Source organism: Phacochoerus africanus, chromosome 1 (genome assembly GCF_016906955.1).
Source record: "Phacochoerus africanus isolate WHEZ1 chromosome 1, ROS_Pafr_v1, whole genome shotgun sequence".
NCBI lineage: Eukaryota > Metazoa > Chordata > Mammalia > Artiodactyla > Suidae > Phacochoerus > Phacochoerus africanus.
This window is the reverse complement of record NC_062544.1, coordinates 81,877,132-81,897,125: the sequence shown is the minus strand read 5'-3', so window position 1 is coordinate 81,897,125 and position 19,994 is coordinate 81,877,132. Positions and strand designations below refer to the sequence as shown.

The window sequence follows — 19,994 nt, the reverse complement described above, 5'->3', positions numbered from 1 at the left end:
ATAGATATTTACAAAGAGCAGAACAGGCCTTGGCACCACATTCAGTTTACCAGAAACAAAGTGGCATCAATTGCTCTTCCAGTCTTCCAACAGGATGGTCTCTTAGGGATGGATGCAGTTGATACCGGATTTGCCATCAGTGAGTCCTCTGACTCCACCAAGGCTCCTATATGGAAAGTCAGAGACTCCATCTGTTCTCAGAACATCATCAACAAGGAGGACATGCCAAGCCTGTCCCACCTTGTCACAAGGCTCTTTGTGCGTATAATGTGTGGGCTGTTCTGATCTGCTGTCCCATCTGAGTTTATGGTCCTTACCACACACGCACACACACATCATTCACCTGAGCCTCTGTTGCAGTGTCTGCTCCCCTCTGGTCTACCTGCCCCTCCCACCCCCTTGGATGTATGAGAGAAGTAGAGGCATCCCTCTCAACAATTGCTTCCTCCAAACAAAGTCAGAAACAGGCATAGTTTGAGCAGGCTGGGGTGTATTATCCAAAATATACTATCAGTCCAATCCTAGGGAAGAAGAAAGAACTGAACATTCTAAACCAAAATATTTGCACAGTATTTATATTTCTAAGACATAGTCATGACAATATTTCATAGTGAGTTCCTCTTAGGGTCTATCCTTGGCTGTCTGACTTATCAAAATAGCTTTACAGAATAGGCTGTAGTTATCATAACAGGGTCAGTTTCTTTAGTCTGTGTCTAAGAAAACATCTGGCATAAATCTGGAAGCTTAAAGGGCTACAGTACTTTGTGATTGAGAACTTGGATGTGTGGATGTCACCATTCCCAGATTTCAACACCAAAGGTCCCTTTCCCACCATTTTTACCTCTTGTTTTCCTTAGTTTTGAGGGAGCAAGACAAGGGAATGTCAGAAGCTTGCTCTCTTGACACCATCGTTCCTAGAGTCTTCAATTAGTACAAACATTTCTCTGATTATAATAGTACAACATACTCATTAGAGATACTTACAAATGGAGGAATGGAAGAGGAAAACATCTCATGATCTCAACGCCCCAAGACTTTAATCTAGGCTCCAGACATATATCTAGATGCCTTGCAGATGTTTTTCATCACCTAAGTGCCTAAAAGGTGTATTTTTGAAAAAATTTATTTTACCGAAGTCTAGTTGATTTACAATGTTGTGTTAATTTCTGCTGTACAGCAAAGTGATTCATAATTTTTTCAGTCAAATGATTCAGTCCTATTAAACTATCAAAAGTCCAGTACTGATTTATTCTGATTAGTTTTGCTTCCCTGACCCTGATGACAGTGGGTTAAATTGTACATGGAACTCTCCAAGTGTCCCCTGAAGTGGTAACAGGAAAACTGTATACACACACATGCATATATCTATATAAATATTGGAAAATTTAGCTAGTTTAACCAAATATCTAAAGTGTCATAAGTACTAGTTAGGCATAAAAGTGATTGCATGTGCTTTGCGTCATGTTACGTGAAAATTTGATTCCTGCCCCTGAACACTTTTCCATGTATTACCTTGTTCATCTCTTTTCCCCATTTGAACAGGCTGGTACACTGCCTGGGGGCAGTGCAAGCCTTTGAAGTTTAAGATATTCTTCCTCAGCATGAGGTTCTCATCTTAGAATCTTGACAGCTGGATGGGCTTGAATTAGTATCATTCAGACCTTGGAAAGAAATGCCAAAGTAGTATATTCTGTGTAGTTAAAAGCTGTTGCTGTAAGTGGAGATACATCTTTCCAAAATAAGTATTTCTTTTCAAATTGGTACAAGTACAGAATCATTTCTAGCTACCTCAATTGAAATGCACCAGTGGACATTATGAGATAAATACCAAGTACCCCGCATCCACTGCACTAAAAATACAAGGTCACTATGTCAGGTCAGATGCTATGAGAGCTTGTCTTTTCATGGAAGTTATTCCTCCTGGTCTTTTTTTTTTTTAATTACTCAATGAATTTTATTACACTTATAGTTGTACAATGATCATCACGACCTGATTTTATAGCATTCCCATCCCAAATCCCCAGTATTCTGGTCTTAGGTTTGTGGTGTGCCAGCCGTGCTAGAGAGTGATGCCCAGCGAACTCTGGAAGTCTCACTGCTGGGGAGAACCGTGTTTGGTCTCCTTGAGATTATGGGGAAGAGCCAGGGTATAATCCTTGCAGCTACAGGAAGAGGCAATACCTGCTTATAATTTTCTCCTGGCTCTAAGCATATACCTGACTTTTTTGAAAAATCAAAATGAGTTTAAGGACTCTATAGAAAATTCTTTGATAATAAGAAAACAGGGCAGGAGGGGCAAAGTGCTCACATAGGACTGGCTCCTTCTGGTCTTTTCTCACTGGGGTTCAGCTTGGCTTGCTGTTTGGACTCTCCCAGCACTGGTCTGCTCTCCAGTGAGGCTGCAGCCTGGCAACTCTGCTGAAGCTGCTTTAATGTTCTCATGTTCTTGCTCTTCTCATCTAGGCCGTATTAATAGTGTTGACCCACTTTTCACTGCCAAATTCTGCTTTTAGCTCTGGCGGCCACTGGTGTCATGGTGCTTGATCTTTCTGCCCAGCATCCTCACTGCTCTCAGATCCCTTGCTTTGCCCTTGGTTTTAATGTGTGGATGTAACAATGACTGTCATTTATTGAATATTTTTAGTGCCAGCAACAATGCTAAGTAACTTAAAGGTATACGTCATTCTACCCTCAGACAACAATTCAGACTATTCTAGTATCAGTTTTACAGATAAGGTAGCTGAGGCATAGTCATTTATTTTATGCATGAAGAAGGAAAAGATAATTACGAGTCCTTGCTAGCTATAAAGGTCTTTATCTTCTAAAATTGTAATTAGGTTGAATTTGAAGTCCAAATCCAAATACTGAAATTAATTTGAATTCTTTTTTGTCATAATTTTTAAAGGCCTTTAAGAGTTTATATTTATGGGATATACATATTAAATTTTCCAAGTCTGGGTAGCTCAAAAAGGACTTGAAGACATAAAAAGTTTGAATCACAGCCAAACACAACATGATACATTATAGTGTTTTTCTCTCCAACTTTATTCCTAAAATGTATTGATCTTAGCTGCCCAGAATTCCTTTTGTTACTTAAAGTGCTACTTGAAGACTTAACATTCACAAAGCCTCAGGTGAGATTTCATTAGCTAGAGTTGAGTCAGAAAGAGCGAGACCTAAAGATTTGAGAAACATAGGAGATGATTTTTTCTGAGTAGGAATATGGGACATGGGACACTGTTCTACACAGGGGCCCACATCACCCCCTGTGTCTCATCTAGACCACATCCTTGTCTCTTAAAACCAAGTTCAAAAGCCAGGTCTGAGAATCCTCTGATTTAGCATCCTCGTGACTGCTGTCCCCGATTGTAGCCTTAAGTCTGTACTTTGCACCTGACAGACTGGGTTCCTTCATAAAATGTTCTTGTTATATGTCTTGTCTCCCCAAGGAGTTTACACAAGTACAACTTTTAGGGGTCAGGGACTATGCCATATTTCTTTGGAAAACCCCCTCAAGATATCCTGTGGGTGCTTGTCACCTTCCATTTAATGTATACTGGAGGATATATAAACCAGGGTAGGCAACTGAATTCTCAAAGAGTCGGAATTAATGGACATTACTCCTTTACTGCAAGCCTGGGTAGTTTCAAGTGCAACTGCTAGAAAAAGGAACCTATTACTAAGGAAGGCACCTTGCCTTGAAAAATTCCTTTTAATGAGAAAAAAAAGGTAAGTGATATAATACAGTTGAGTTCACATTCTGTAACTCTACACTTCAGTTTGGTGCCCCACAAACCAGTCACTTGCCACAGTGGAACTGGGAAAGAAATGGTTTTTCATGCAAGGTTGGTGGTTTTAAAAAGCAATGTTGGGAGTTCCCATTGGGGCTCAGTGGTAACGAACCTGACTACTATCCATGAGGACGCAGGTTTGATCCCTGGCCCCACTCAGTGGGTTAAGGACCCAGTGCTGTCTTGAGCTGCAGTGTAGGTCACAAATGCAGCTCAGATGTGGCGTTGCTGTGGATGTGGTGTAGGCCAGCAGCTGCAGTTCCTATTCAACCCTTAGCCTGGGAACTTATGTATGGTGCAGGTGCAGCCCTAAAAAGACCAAAAAAAAAGTATTGATAATGAGCCAGGAAATGATACACTTCCTATTGGTTGAATCCAGATTGGCCCCGTCCCCAGGAATCAGGGAGAGAATTTTGACATTACAAAGATCTTATGTATTTAGAGTAGTCACTAGATTCATTATTTGCTGGAGAAATACATATCTTCTCAAAAATTGATGGCATTTGACTGCTCTTTCCTTGGTCCTTCTGGAATAACTATCTCTTTCAGAGACAAAAAACAACCATGCACTCAGAAATTTCCTTACTTCTGAAATTTAACAGAAATTTCCTTATTTCAAAAACTCTTATTTGAAACAGAAGCCAGTCTTGAGGATTTGAAACTTCAGAAGCCTATGAGATTTTGGTTTTGCCTTCTGTAAACAGCTAAAGTCAGTCGACCCTTGGAAGGTTTGTGTGTAATGCTGGCTGATGCTGGGCTTAGCTCCTTTAGAGTCTGGTACTTCTAGGAAAGTGGAGAGAACTGTTTTCCAGATGTTCATGCTGAATGTAGGCCTGCTTAAGTAATTGCTTCAAACCACTTAGCTGCTGATGGAATATACCAGCGAGAGAAAAGAAAGGAGGAACACAACTGGTAGAGGTAAAAATGAAGGTCAGGATATACTTTCAGCTCTTTAGATCTTGCCCAAATGTATTCATTCCACTTGCTTTTTTATTTTCAAGTTCTTTATTTGGAACTGGCTGTGCCTTCACAATTCTGTAGGTATTTGTAATTTTAGCAGCCTCTAATGTGCTCTAGAGCAGTGCCTCTCAAAGTCTTGACTACAGTCCAGAGTAAGAAATATACTTTATACAACCATCTAATCTATGATATGCATAGCTGATATATTCCATTTTAGAATGCTGGTTATAACCTATCAAATTAATTGCACATCCTATTAAAGGGTCAATACTATCAGTTTTTCTAATGAAACATGGCCTAGCTTCTGATAATGCTGCATCTCTACCATTTTAATTTCTTGTTCTAGGTTGAACAGCTCAGGATGCTGTTTCTTCTTTTGTCAGGACAATTAGTTTTTAAACCTGGAACCCATCTAAAGTGGCCATCAGTCCTCCCACAGTCTTCTCAACCGAGTACTTAGAGGTCTATTGTCTTCTGTCTGGCAAGTTCAAGTTTATTTTCCAGGGCCCAGACCTTTCATAATAAAGGATAAAGAGGAGACAGGTATAAAGAAATTGTTTTAGTTCTCTTGTGGCACATGCACAGTGGGTTAAGGATCCTGGGTTGACACTGCAGCAGCTTGAGTCACTGCTATGATCCCTGGCCCAGGAACTTCCACATGCCATGAAGGCAGCCAAAAAAAAGAAAAAGAAATTGTTTAATAGGATGACAATCGAGCTTCAGCTTATAGGAAGTAACTGACAACTGACATAGGATTTCTGTTCTTTTTGAAAACATGGATGGTTTGGCTGAATTGCTGCAATTTGAAGGTTAGAGGCTATATTATTAATTCACTGAGGTGGAACACAGAAGTACAAACATTTTCAAATGTTTAAGAAGTACAGACATTTACTTAAATCAGGTGGTATTTATTAAAGCAGAATACAAAATACTTGGGAATTCAAAGTATTGCAGTGTTTATCCCCTAACTGATTAATTCTCAAGAAAAAATCATTTCAAGGGAGGTAGCACATTTTCAGTAAGAATGAATGAAGATTACTGGCTGCAGACTGAGTTTATCCGAGCTCTGAGCCGTCCGTGTGCTCCTCCAAGGCCCCCACCATCAACGGCCCAAACCGATTGCTTCTCTCGTGCCAACCCCTAGCATCCAAGGCAGTCCCCACTCTGTTCTTTGACAAGCTGTTGCCTTGTTTCTTTTGTCTTTTTTTTTTTGATGTTGATTTGCCCTTTGGTAAGAATAGTTCAGCAGGGGCATATGACCTCATGGCGTTGAACAGTTGTTCATAGAGTTGCTGGGCCTCAGGACAGGCACTCAGGAGACTCTCCACTGAGACTGCCGTCAGCAGTTGTCGGCACAGCCCGTGTACCAGCCGCCCACTGTACAGTCTGCTCAGGGGAGAGAAGAAGAAGTCATTACAGCACGGGGCCCTGCACGGGGACAGCTGTCACCAATGTGGTTTCAACACCTGCATCAAACACTGAGCGATGCTTCTATAGTCACTATTAAATTAAGAATAATCTGTTTCTTCAAGGAAGGAACTGAATTGTTATAAAGATTACATCTTGACTGGTGATTTCTAGAACTTTTTATCAACAAATTAACTGATGAATGCTTGCTGGCTCTGCAACTAAGCCCAAAGCTGAGCAGACCTCTTAACATGTCAACAAAAGGAAATGCATTAAAAATGCCTCTAATGAGTTAACCATTGTGGCTCAGTGGCTAAGAATCTGACTAGTACTTATGAGGATTCGAGTTTGATCCCTGGCCTTGCTCAGTGGGTTAAAGGATCTGGTGTTGGTGCAAGCTGCAGTGTAGATCGCAGATGTGGCTCAGATCTGGCATGGCTGTGGCTGTGGAGTAGGCTGGTGGCTATGGCTCCAATTCAGCCCCTAGCCTAGGAACCTCCATATGTCATGGGTGTGGCCCTAGAAAAATCAGGAAAAAAAAAAAAGCCTCTAATAACACAAACAGCCAGTCTGTTAAAATAAGAGAAAATTTAATCATTTGCAAAGTTATTCATCTACCTGGATTAAAAACCTACTTTGCAAATATAAGCTGGGATTAATTGGAAGCCATAGATTTAATACAAAATTTACTGCCAGGGTTGACTGACCGGTAGTGTAAAATCATTTAAAAAGCCATGGTAATGCTGAAGTTCAGAAGTGGTCCTCCTGCTGAAATCATTATTAAGGGAATTGTGTGATCTTCTTTTAAAAAGGGACCTGTGGGCACTAGAGAGGACCCAGTCAAGGATGACCTAAATTGTTAGAGGAAAGGAATAAAGAATCCATAGGTTATAAGCCAATTACTCTTATTTGGTTGAGAGTCCTATGCTATTTACTGCTAGGAAGCTTTCAACATAAAACATTTCAAATAACATCACATATTATATGCCTTAATTTACTCTATAAATATTGGGATGCAAGGCACTGGGGCTATTACGGTAAACAAGATAGACAAGTCCCAGGCCCCCTAGAGCTTACATTCAAGGGGAGAGAGGCAGAGCACCTATGTCATCTGAAATTCATTTTCTAACTATCCCCATTTTATCTTCCTCCCTCCCTCAAATGGATAACCACCAGAACGTCCAATCCATTGATCCTACCACCCTTTTTACTTGCCCACACCCAATCTTTCCTCATTCCCTGGTAACACGCCATAGTCAAACCTTATAATTGCTTACTCGCATATAGGTTCTCTCCTCCATTCCAGCCTGGCAAAACAAAGGCCCCAGATAAAAATAATCCACATAAGCATCTAACAGTCATCTCACCAGAATAAAAACTCTATGACAGCACAAATTTTTTTTTGTCTTTTTAGGGCCTCACCTTCAACATGTGGAGGTTCCCAGGCTAGGGGCTGAATCGGATCTGTACCTGCTGGCCTACGCCACAGCCATGTGGGATCCGAGCCCTGTCTGTGACTTATACCACAGTTCTCGGCAACGCTGGATCCTTAACCCACTGAGACAGGCCAGAGAATGAACCTGCATCCTCATGATACTAGTCAGATTCATTTCTGCAGAGCCACTACGGGAACTCCCAGCACAGATTTTTTAAATGCTTTGTTCACTATACCTTAGCACAGAAAAAGCATTTATAGAGTGTTTGAATGTGTGAGTGAACAATATGCCAAGTGGTAAGAAATGTAGTTACAAAAACACAGAAGAGTAATAGTGACTGGAAGCAGAGAGTAATATTTCAGCAGAACCAGAAAAGGCCTTTATAACGTGGTATTTGTACAAAGAACCATAAGAAATGAGGGAAAGAGTTATATCCTATCAACAACTGCCTCTTCTTTAACTTTTATTTTAAGGATGATTTTTTTTTTGTCTTTTTGCCTTTTCTAGGGCTGCTCCCATGGCATATGAAGGTTCCCAAGCGAGGGGTCTAATTGGAGCTGTAGCCGCCGGCCTACGCCAGAGCCACAGCAACGTGGGATCTGAGCCATGTCTGCAACCTACACCACAGCTCATGGCAACACCAGATCCTTAACCCACTGAGCAAGGCCAGGGATTGAACCCGCAACCTCATGGTTCCTAGTAGGATTCGTTAATCACTGAGCCATGACGGGAACTCTGGATGATTTTTTTTTTTTAATTTAGAAAATTTAAAAATCATGTAATCATTCTTTGGAAATAGAGAAATAATTTACTATTTTTAAAATTTAATATTACATCTCTTTAGCTATAACAGGATCCAAGTCCAGTCATACTAAGATTGATTAAAAAAAGAATTCTTTGCTTTAAATGTAAATAGAAGTATTGACTTCTGTATATTGTCCCCTGAACTGGTTTCCCCAGCTGCTCACCGAGGTAGGTCTGGCTCTGGAAGAGGTGAGGACAGCAGTTGGTTGAGATACAGCCCCATCTGAAGGCAGCTCTGCCACTGACAGAAGACGTGTGCTGCATCCAAGTCCAGCCCCTGGCCTGGAGGCTGTGCCTTCACTCGTTGCAGTTCTTCGTACAGCATCTTAGCGCCACCCCCACGCAGAGCTTCCTCCTCTAGATAAAGACACAACCCAAGGGCACTATTTCCCAAAACATTGTATCATTTTGTAATTTTCAACATATAGAATACCTCAAATTCCATAAAGAAAAAATATCGGTTTAACGAAAATGCTTTTCTCTTCTGGTTCCTTACTATTTTAATGTTAATGTAAAAGCCTTTCAACATGTAAACTGAAAGATATATGCTGAGATGCCTTTTTTTTCTTTTCTTTTTTTTTTGTGCTTTTTAGGACCACACTCATGGCATATGGAGGTTCCCAGGCTAGGGGTCGAATCAGAGCTGCGGTTGCTGGCCTACACCACAGCCACAGCAATGCCAGACCCAAGCTGCTTCTGCAATCTATACCACAGCTCATGGCAATGCTGGATCCCTGACCCACTGAGTGAGGGATCGAACCTGCATCCTCATGGATACTAGTTATATTCGTTTCCACTGAGCCGCAATGGAAACTCCCTAAGATGCCTTTTATAATGACGACCTAATTTTACTCAACCCCAAATGATTTATCTTTCTCCTTAAAATACTGTCTCTTCCTCTGATCTACTACCTGACCTTAAACACATCTGCACTTGAACTCTCAAAACCCTAAATCCTGTCTCTATGAAAGGTACAGATTACTATTAAAGATGATGTTATCTTTTGCTAAGTTTCCTTAAAGAAATAGCTGTGTGTTCAGAGCAAGCTTTAACTTCTGTCTTGTGGGAGGAAAACAAGAGTGTGACTCATAGAGAATGGGGCAAATCATCCACTTGGTTGGTAGTGGAGGACAAGCAGCAAGCACCCCAGGACACCTGCCTGTGCTTGGCTCCAAGCGCAGCATGCCTTCTGTACCAACTTGAAAGGAAGGAAAAGGAGGCCCACCTTTCACCAGTTAGCGAGCAGCAAGGCACTGAGCCTGCCTGGGTGTGGGGTCCACATTCCTAAAAGAAAAGAAACAGACCCTTGACATGCCCCTTCTGCTGGACTCAGTTAAAAACTTAATAGGCTTGTGCTCTGAGAATTGTCTTAAACTATTTATATTCAATGAGAGGGATACCCTCAACTTGTATACTAACCAGTCGTGGGCTGGAACTTACTTGTTTGGTCCCTTCTAACAGCTACTGTCTCATTTGGGGTGTCTTGGAGTTTGTGCTGGCTTATCCTTTTATAAATTTATTAAAAAAAATAAATGCCAGAATAGTGCTGTCCAGTGGAACTTTCTGCAGTGATGGGAATGTCCTACATCTGTGCTGTCCAGTTTAGTGGCCTCTGACCACCTGTGGCTACTGAGCACAGGAAACGTGGCTGGCATTGAGAAGACGACATTTTTTTTTCTTTTTATGGCCACATCCACAGCATACAGAAGTTCCCAGGCTAGGGGTCAATTGGAGCTGCAGCTACAGGTCAGTGTCACAACCACAGCAATGGCAGATCTGAGCCACGTCTGCAGCTTGCAACAATGCTGAATTCCTAACCTACTGGGTGAGGCCAGGGATTGAACCTGCATCCTCACAGACACATGTCAGGTTCTTAACCCCCGAGTCACAATGGGAACTCCCAAGAAGATGAATTTTTAATTTAAATATCCACATGTGGGCAGCAGCTCTCATATTGATAGTACTGATCTAGACTGTGACAACTATTACACAGCAGTCATTTTGTAAAGGGAGTAATCACATTAGAGAACTGAGGTGCTCCAATGCATCAACATTTATTTTGCCTGATGCTTATCTATTTATTTATTTTTGGCTGTGCCCATGGCATGTGGAAGTTCCTGGGCCAGGAATCAAATCCACACCATAGCAATGACCACTGCAGTGATGCTGGATCAGATCCTTAACCCATTGTGCCACAAGAGAACTCCTATTAAATTGAAGATTAAATTGCCTCAAAGCGTCTTTTGTTAAGAGAAAGAGAAGTTATTATTTCTATTGTCACAACTTACATACTAATTGGAACTTACAGTGGAGAAAAAAGTTAAAAAAACAGCACAAGCATGAACGTTTACTGCAGTTGTAGGTGTTCAGAAGTTTCATCTAGGGGTAGTTTTATGTAAGTTTCCAGTGGAGATGTTGCTGCTGCATTGAAATGCATGGCACAGTCACACTTTGGTAACTGAGCATCAGGTGCCACAGGGTGGGTGGCTGTGTCCAGGGAGTTGAGCCCTCTGTCACTGGCCTGCCACACAAAGTGCTCAGAGAGATTTACTGAGGAGTGAGTGATGTCTTGGTGCCCACACTTCTAATTTCTGATATAAATGATGGGAGTAAATAATCTGAGAATTTTTGTTGTTGTTGTTTAAAATTTGGATTATACGCAAGTAACATGTAAGAACATATTCCTGGAACTCCCAGATACCTACCAGAGCTGTTGATCATGGTGTGCAAGGGCCCCAGCAGCATCCCCAGCAGTAAGGCTTGCAGATGTTGCAGCTTGGCCTTGACCTCTGAGTGCTGCACCCAGTAGCAGCTGACAGCGATGGGAAGCTTCAGCGCAGGAGGGATTGGGTCCAGTATGGCCTGTTTCACCTTCAGTGTTTCTAACAAGAGCATCTGCCGTCTAGCCCAAGAGAGCTGCAAATATAAACCAGACATCCTGCAAGTTACTTTGGGGAATATCCTTTCTTTTCTAGTGTGAAGAGACTTCCATGCAAATGAAACTGCTGTCTCAGTTTCTTATCTTCCTGTGGAAACAAATCAGCCACACTCAGAGCATTTAGAACCTCGATAAGGTGCCTAACAAATACAGTGACTGAATGGATATGCTATCTCTCCCACTGCACACTCCGTGCTCATGTCAGTCCATCTCTATGTGAGCTGCTGGGCACCTCTGGTGTGCCTGTCACCTGGGAAACTTGTTGAAAGAATCCTCAGGCTCCAGCCCCTTGATTCAGTAATTTGAAAGGGAGCCCAGGAATCTGCTTTAAGAAACAAAGATCTTGGGGTTCCCTGGTGGCTCAGCAGGTTAGGAATTTGGCGTCACTGATGTGGCAAGAGTTCGATTCCTTCTGCATACCATGAACTAAAAAAAAAAAAAAAAAAAAAAAAAAAAGGAAAGATCTTTCCTCAACCCTACCCTTACCTGCCAGCAAGCAGACAGAGCCCCCTCCTCCCGATCCTTTCCAGAAGGGAGACTGAGCTTACAGGCACCCTGGGCAGCATGCCACGGGGCCCTCTGTTTATCTGGGTCCTGTCCATGTTCCCACCCAGTTGAATGTTTTCATGTCTGTTTTTCCCCACACAGGGACTGTCCCAGGATGGCTGCTTCTAGAAGAGGGGTAGATTCAAGGAATAGGAGTATGTCAGGACTGCCCACATTGTGCTTTTAACAACACACAGCACCAACTTTCACACCAGGCTTCAAACAGAAGGATGTAAACAGCTATGAGGGCTTCAGTTTCTGGTTGAAATAATTTTACCTTAATGAATCTTAAGGATTTAAGAACCATGAGGGACCTTACAGGTCACATATTTTTATAGGATAAGAAAATTAGGACTATTAAAAGGGCACCTGAGGTGGGGCTTTATAGTCAAACTTTAAGAGGGAGAAAAAAAATTACTAGTATTACTAGTGTCTACACACAGTCAATAAAGATTTCTTTCTTAACTTTCTGGAAGGATGAGACAGTCTGGTACATTTCTCGGCACCTAACACCTAGTTGGTAAATAAGTATGTTGACAGCTAAAAATAGAGATGGTGACTTGAAGTAAAACACATCATAACTGACAAAACAGTTTCACTGTCAATGTACAACAACTTTAATACAATGATTTATAGGTACCTGTTTTAATGATTTACTATGTCAATCACCCATCTGGGAAGTAGATTAACTTCTTATCACAATCTCCTGAACTGGTAGAAAGACATACCAAGCAAAGCTAAGAAAATACATAAGTTTTTTTCTGACATATAATGCTTAAATTATTGAATTCTCTTAGACAAGTTACAACTTCTACGAACCATGCAGAGTCTGGGCTTTGACTTCAGAGGTTCTGCACTCACTCCGCAGCCTTGAGCAAGTTTCTGAGCTTTTCTACAGTCTGATCATCTGTAAAATGGGCACTAGAATGAGTTACACACGATGTTTCATGGAACCCACTCATCCTTATCCCCTTCCCAAAAGGGAACCACTCTGCTCACAGCCCTTAAGTCTGGTTACGTTTCATCCCATGTGACAAGTCTGCAGAAGAAGCTGCCAGAGAGGCCCAGGTGCCCGGAGGGGCACTGCTTCCCTCCTCTACTTCCATCTCTCCTTACTGTTGACCACTCACTGGTTGTCCTGAGTGGTGCTCTGTCCATCACAAGGAGTACAACCAAAATGGAAACTCTATTCTATGTGGCTATCATGGGAAGTAAATGAGAGATTGTATAAAGTTTCCATTACAAGAGCAGGCACAGAGCAGATCAAAGTATTACTTCCACATCATATTAAGAAAACAAAATGAACATACACTATCACAAAGTGTCTATACCTGTATTTTCTCCTCATTATAATCATATTTGCATCTGATACTGTTCATAATTACCACAGACGAATCAGAGCTAACACTGAGTTAAATACAGAATTGAATGTACCAAGGGAAAGCCAAATGATACCACCCACCACACAGACATGGAACTAAAATCTCACCCCACTTGCAATACAGGTACATGATGAGAACATCTGTCATCTCCACTAAGCCAGGATAATAATGGGCAGGCCATACTCATTAACCAGCTGGATTTTCATGTGAGTGAAAAGTGTCCTGACCCCTGCGTCACACCACACAAACACACAAATCAATTCTAGATAACTGTACATCTATATGTGAGAAGCAAAAATCATTTCTCAAGTAGGTCACAAAAGTGATAACCATAAATAGTAAAATTTTAAATTGGACTGTATTAAGAACTGCTGTTCATCAAAATAGAGTGCAAAGACAACCAAGTGAGGGATGCTATTCACAATGCATGTTATCTGGCAAAGGACCCGATTATGGAAATAAAATGGAAAAATGGGCCAAAGACTCTGAAATTTAACAAAATATGCAAATGGCCAATGAACACATGAAAAGATGCTCAAATAAGTCATCAGAGAAATACAAATGAACAGCCAACAAACTGGCTAAAATGATGGCGTCACAGAATGTCAGAATAGCTACAATTTTTAAAAAGACACTGAGTACGGGCAAGGGTAAAGAGTAAGAGGAACTCTTATAGGGTGCTGGCAGGAATGTTTATTGGCAAAACAACTTGGCAAGCACATCTGGCAATATGGCTTCTAAGCTGAACATATGCATGTCCTAGGTCCCAGCAACTCCACTCCTAGGTACATGTGCAATAGGAGCAGGACCATATTTTCACTAAGTGCCGTGCACAAAGATGTTCACAGCACTTCCTGTAACAGCCCAGATTGCAAACTGCCCAAATGCCTGTCAGCTATGAAGTGGAATAATCAACTGCAGTCTCTTCTTACAATGTAATAATAAAGTATATATACTATAATAATAATAATAATGATCTACAACTGTGTACACTGATATGAAAGAATCTCAGGGACAGCATATTAAATGAGAAGAAGCTAGATGACTTATAAAGTGTAAAAACAAAGTTTTCAATATCATTAGTGATGAGGTCAGCGATAATAAGCAGTGAGGGAGGGGCAACTGGAATTGCACTGAGCAAAGCTGGGCTCTGGAGCATGAGCCTTCATCTGGTGCTCTTTCCATGGATCCATGGAGGTGGTGAGAGCTCCTCAAGGTGTGAGTTGTCTGCACTTGCTGTGTGCACACACTCAGGGAATGGTGAAGGGCAGAGGCAACTTTGGGGCTGATGGCTGTGTTATCTTAATTGCAGGATGGAATCACAGACTCAAATACACATCTAACCTCATACAATTAAAATGTGGTCACTTTGTACATAAATGATTTCTCAAAGTCATAAAAAAGTGAAAAAAAAAAAAAAAAACCTCCAACACAACACCCTGAGTGTTGTGAGTCAAAGTGTAATTTCAACAAAACATTCTTTAGGATGTTGGTTGCAGTGGAAAGATGGAAGGAATGAGAACTGCCCACTGAACTGAGAGGGCATCTTGAGACTGAAAAATGAGGCAGGGTGCTCCATATCAACAGTGGATTGGTTTATCACCAGGTACCTTACAGGCTGGGATGTGTCTGAAGAACAGTGACACAGACGCATTTACAGCTGCATCGCGTTTGGCCAAAGGGCCGTTGGGACAATTGTATATCTAACCTAAGGATGAGGAGGTGCTGGGAAACAGATGCTTGGAAACAGGATGGGCGTTCCCCAGTCAAGATTCACAAAAGGGTCCATGGTCTGGTGGGCACCAGGAATACATCAGCGAAGGTTTTAATTGTTTGGGGACTAACAGAGCATGAGGCCACCTGGTCCTAATGACTATGAAATAGTACTAACTGGAAAGGCTTTGATGACAGAGGAGTGACTGGCCAGAGTACAGTCCCTGCTGGGCTCAGTGGAAGGACAAGAGAAGCTAGATGGGCCCAGGATGGCGTCAGATATTGCTAATTTCAATTTTTTGGTATGGGTAAAATCCCTTCTGTTTGGAATTTCTCCTATGCTCAACTTTCCAGTCTGTAACCCTGGAAACATGATAAGGTTAGTCAGCTGTTTTATTTGGCATTATAAAAAGGACTCTTGCAAAACTGCATCTAGACTTAAAACTAGAAACGAACTGTGCACACCAGATGGGGACACATTATCATGGAGCTTCCCTGAGTGTAGGCATGCCCCTTGCAGGGCTCTCAGAAGCGATGTCTGTGGAATTATTACAAGATTCGATCCTGTGGGGAAGGAGGCCACTGGACTGTTTCCTTCTTTAATTGAGATATAATTTCCATGTCATAAAAGTCACCCTTTTAAAGTGGTTTTAGTTTATTTGTAAGCTTATGCAACTACCACAAATTCCAGAACACGTCATCACCTCAGGAAGAAACCCTGCTCCTATCAGCAGTCATTCTCCATTGCCAAGGAGACTCCTGGACCCAAGGGTTATGAATCTTATTCCTCCTGCCAGAGCTGTCACAACAGGGAGAGTAAAAAGCCAGTTCCTGGTCAACTGTGTATGCTTCTGGGGTTGGATAATTCTGTTTGGGGGCTGTCCTGCCCACTGCAAAATGTTTGGTAACATATTTGGCTTCTCCTGACTAGATGCCAGTTGCAACCAACTCCTTCCCAAATTTCAAAGGTACTGCAAAATCAAAAGTGTCTCCAGACACTGCCAAGCACCAGCCCCCCCAGGGGGCAAAATCACTGCCACGGAGAGTCAATGGCATAGACTTTGGGAAGCCTCCCAATCTGGATTCAAGCCTGCAGGGATGCTGTGATGCGGCCCTACACTGAGTCAGATCCCAAATCCCCAATGCACATCGCAGTTGGGTCTGTGAGATAATATGCGTTTAACTTGGGAATTTAATTATGTGCACATAAGCAGCTTCAGATCTATTTGTAATTTTTAAAATATTTATGTAATATTATTAAAATTACATCCCACTAAACACAGGGATCCATGAATTTTTTTTTTAACCTTGAAAAGGAGATTGGTCTGTTACTCAGGCTTGAGGATCACTGAATTAGGTTAAGAGTCATGTTCTCAGTACCAAACTAAGCAAGTCACCATGGTGCCATAAACCTCAAGCCTAAGAAAAAGGTCCTCATAAATACAAATGAAAAATTAGGCCTGAGCATCAGTTAATCTTGCTAATTGAAATCTGATACAGTTTGAGATGTTAGCTATGCCTCTGACTAAGGGCTAAAGGTGAGGGTTTTTTTTTTTCCCCTGAAGGTAAGAATTTTTTCCCTCTTCCTTTTCAGCCACTAACCCCATTCTATTGATAACCAGTTATCAACAAAGTAATAACTGCAGAGATAATACAGACTCCTGAAGTACAATGGAAATGGCAGATTTGGAGTTAAGAGATCCAGTTTTGAGTCCTGGCACGGATATGTAACTCCCCAGCTGAGGAGAGGAATTACATAGTCGCCTACTTTGAGTCTTAGTTTTTCTCAGCTGTGAGATAGGCACAATATAGTACCAACCTCAGTCTGTTCTATTAAGAGAGATGATATAGGGAGTTCCCGTTGTGGTGGAGTGGAAACGAATCCGACTAGGAACCATGATGTTGCAGGTTCGATCCCCGGCCTTGCTCAGTAGGTTAAGGATCCAGCGTTGCTGTGAGCTGTGGTGTAGGTCGCAGACACGGCTCAGATCTGGCGTTGCGTGGCTCTGGCATAGGCCGGCAGCAACAGCTCTGATTAGACCCCTAGCCTGGGAACTTCCATATGCCGAGGGTGCGGCCCTAAAAAGGACAAAAGACAAAAAAAAAAAAAAAGAGAGAGATGATATACATGAAAGCACTCTATAACCTGCAAAATGCTTTATGGAAATGGTGTCAGAATGACAAACACTCACCTCTGTCAATCTGCTTAAGTCAGAATAATCCTTGGGCAGTTCTGCTGCATCAACCACTGATGTTTTGATATTTTTATTAATCCTTTCCACTTCACTGAAAGCTCGAGGCTGAAGGGGCTGTCTGTTCCAGGCCATGTCTCCTGAAGGTGGAGAAACATTGGCAAGGAGCCCATAGATGACTTGCCGGATGGGCAGAGAGACTCTGTGGGCATTTATTCGTTGCATGTTTTCCACCTGTGTGTGCAGAATGGTCCGTCCCAGCACCAGAGCATCGCTGACAAAAGGGGACAGTTGGCCTCTGGCCAAGGCCACAAGGACCCACGGCGGAAAACCCAGATTCAGGGTGTCTGGGCAGGAGTAAGTCCCCCGTTGGAAGAAGTCCTGCAGCCTCACCTGGGACTGCAGGTACTCCTCCATGGAGCAGCAGAGAAGCTCCTCCACACTTGCTCGGCTCTTTTTGGGGAGATGTTTTAGAACATTATCGAGTGCTTCGGTTGGGTCAGCAAAACAAGACAACCAATTGAGAAGTCCCAGCACCCTGTGGTGTCTCCTCCCCTTGGAACTGGGAGCCCCAAGAGGAGGACGGACTTGACTTAAGAATGTCTCCACGATGGGCAGATTAATGTGGTCATTTCCACACAGCACTGCAAAAAGAGGCAAGAGAGCTTTGTTCATGTGGCCAAAGTGACGGCAGAGCGCGTCAAGGGAGAAGCACTTGGCAGGGATGTAGTGGTCTCGTGTACCCTTGACAGTGTTTACGTTTCTCCACTGAAAGCTGTTCAATGGGCAAAACCCGCTTTTCAGGTCAAAAATGCAAAAGTCACTATCGGAAGATAGCACTGGGCAATTCCAATGATTGGCAAGTGTCATAATGTCTCGATCTGCTTCTGAAAAGCACTGGACAAAACATACCTGTAACTTGATCAGAACCTGTATGAATACTTCTCGGATGAGCAAAGGACACACACACCCACCCCCACCAACAGAAAGGGAATGGGCCATCTGGATCTTCTCCCTGGCTCGGTCCTTTAAAGTTTTAAGCTTTTTATCGGAGATGTCACATCCTCCATCTAATACAACATATGGGCAGATTTTACAAACAAAGAGTGCTTCAAAAAATTTTTGTACAACATCTGCAAAAGAATCATAGTCCCCTCCATACCGGAGCTCCAAGTTAGAGTTGAAGCAAAGCCGGTGGAAGAGAGCATAGCCGTCAATGATTATTTTTGTGTCTCGTAACTTCAAGTCAGTGAAGAATTCATTGCTGTGATCTTCCACAAAACTCATTAGTCCTCGGATACCCATGGCGATTGTCTGAAGAACTGCCTGTTTAAAAGGAGAGAACACACTCTGAATCCATATTGGTTATGGGAGACCAAGTCACTGTTTCCAGCACCATCAAATCAACAGCAAATGTTAGGAAGAGTTTTTTTTTTTTTTTTTTTTTTTTTTAGGGCCACACCCGTGGCATATGGAGTTTCCCAGCCTAGGGGTCCATTTGGAGCTGTAGCTGCTGGCCTACACCACAGCTCACAGCATCACTGGATCCTTAACCCACTGAGCGAGGCCAGGGATTGAACCCATAACCTCATGCATGGTTCCTAGTCAGGCTCATTTCTGCTGCGCCATGACAGGAACTCCAGGAAGAGCTTTTTAAGTAGAACACATTAGTTGTCACTATCTTAGTTCTTACCTAGATTCTCAGACACTACTAGCTAGCTGAGTGCTTTTTCGTTCCCACTTTCCCCGTATGTTGTTACAAGGCACAAACTCAGTGGGTTCATGGAGTCTGATCTTTGGACAGGGATGGATGTATACAACTTCTGCAGACTGCGATATTGAAACAATCACCATCCAACAACACAGGGGTCAAGTTCTGTAGGGTCAAAGTAAAAAGTCCCAAGTTATAAAAATGACATCCTCAATATCATAATTTAACCAGAAAGCACTGGGCTTCAGTTAACTAAAGTGTATAGGGACAATGATATGAATCTGGTTTTTCTATTTTGATAATCAGAGTCTGGGAATTGCTTTCAAGCCTTGGCTTGTGGGTCTGTCCTAATTAGCCCAGTTCTGAGTAAGGAAAACTACTGCTTCAAGCCTCCAGGAACTTAACCACGGGCGCTTCTCATCTGTGTTTGCATATGAGGCCAGTTACTGACACTATCCTTCCCTATTAGGCTAACTTAAGTCATAGGGTCAGTATGACTAGTTTCTCCTTTGGTCTCAGGCGCCAATATTGCTCAGCAGGACATTGTTACTGATCCTATCTTTACTTAAAATCGTAAGATTTTGTCAAACATGTAATTTTTCTTGCATTAGTTTTGATTTTTAAAGATACTGTATTAGAATTTATTTATCTTGATTGCAGAGTTTTGGGGCTTCCCCTCACATTTAGTGCCCGACTCACTTCACTCGAGTCTCGGCCCTCTCTCTGTATAGTACCTATCTCTCTGCAAATCTGTTTTCTAAAGCAAAAGGAGGCAGAGACCGGGCGACGCACAAGTGGACCCAGCACAGGAGCCCAACCCCAAGAGCGGAACCGGAAGTCTTCGCGCATGATGTCAAGGGGGAGCTCCCGAGAACCCGGTTCCCAAAAGCCAGTGGCGCCTACCGCGCGATGGGCTGAGGAGCTTCTAGGCCTGGGGCAAGACCGCTCGAGAAGGCTGGGAAGCATGGAGGCCGTCAGGTTAGGGAAGTGTGACCTGCTCCGCTGGCCCCCTTTTCCCCGCCCACCTGTGTCGGCTCCCACTTCCGCCTCGGTGACTCACTCAGGGCCGCCTCCCCGACTTCCCGGCACGCCCTGCCCTGTCTCCCCGGCAACA

The 19,994-nt window shown here is 42.6% G+C and overlaps 1 protein-coding gene across 3 annotated transcripts; it reads right to left on the bottom strand.

Annotated features, from left to right (window-relative positions):
- Positions 1-5,638: 5,638 nt before the first annotated feature.
- Positions 5,639-19,942, bottom strand: ASTE1 (asteroid homolog 1). Of its 3 annotated transcripts, XM_047768333.1 has the most exons (6): positions 19,784-19,929; positions 18,863-19,045; positions 17,170-18,495; positions 11,104-11,314; positions 8,563-8,755; positions 5,639-6,137 (listed from the first exon to the last, which is right to left on the bottom strand). In XM_047768333.1, exons 3-6 carry the CDS (start codon positions 18,472-18,474, stop codon positions 5,807-5,809), a joined length of 2,040 nt encoding a protein of 679 aa, XP_047624289.1. In that variant the 5' UTR covers positions 18,475-18,495; positions 18,863-19,045; positions 19,784-19,929; the 3' UTR covers positions 5,639-5,806. The 3 variants fall into 3 exon arrangements, with proteins under 3 accessions (XP_047624289.1, XP_047624280.1, XP_047624295.1); XM_047768324.1 differs by lacking the exon at positions 18,863-19,045 and having other exon boundaries at positions 19,784-19,938; XM_047768339.1 differs by lacking the exons at positions 8,563-8,755; positions 18,863-19,045 and having other exon boundaries at positions 5,922-6,137; positions 19,784-19,942.
- Positions 19,943-19,994: the final 52 nt, after the last annotated feature.

What these genes read in the sequence shown, in the direction of transcription:
- ASTE1 (XM_047768324.1), bottom strand. Translation starts at nt 19,846, where the DNA reads ATGCTTCCCAGCCTTCTCGAGCGGTCTTGCCCCAGGCCTAGAAGCTCC. An exon ending in CACCATGATCAACAGCTCTG is followed by an intron (nt 8,756 to 11,103) that starts GTAGGTATCTGG and finishes GTCTTTATCTAG; the next exon opens with AGGAGGAAGCTCTGCGTGGG. An exon ending in CCAGAGCCAGACCTACCTCG is followed by an intron (nt 6,138 to 8,562) that starts GTGAGCAGCTGG and finishes TCCCCTGAGCAG; the next exon opens with ACTGTACAGTGGGCGGCTGG.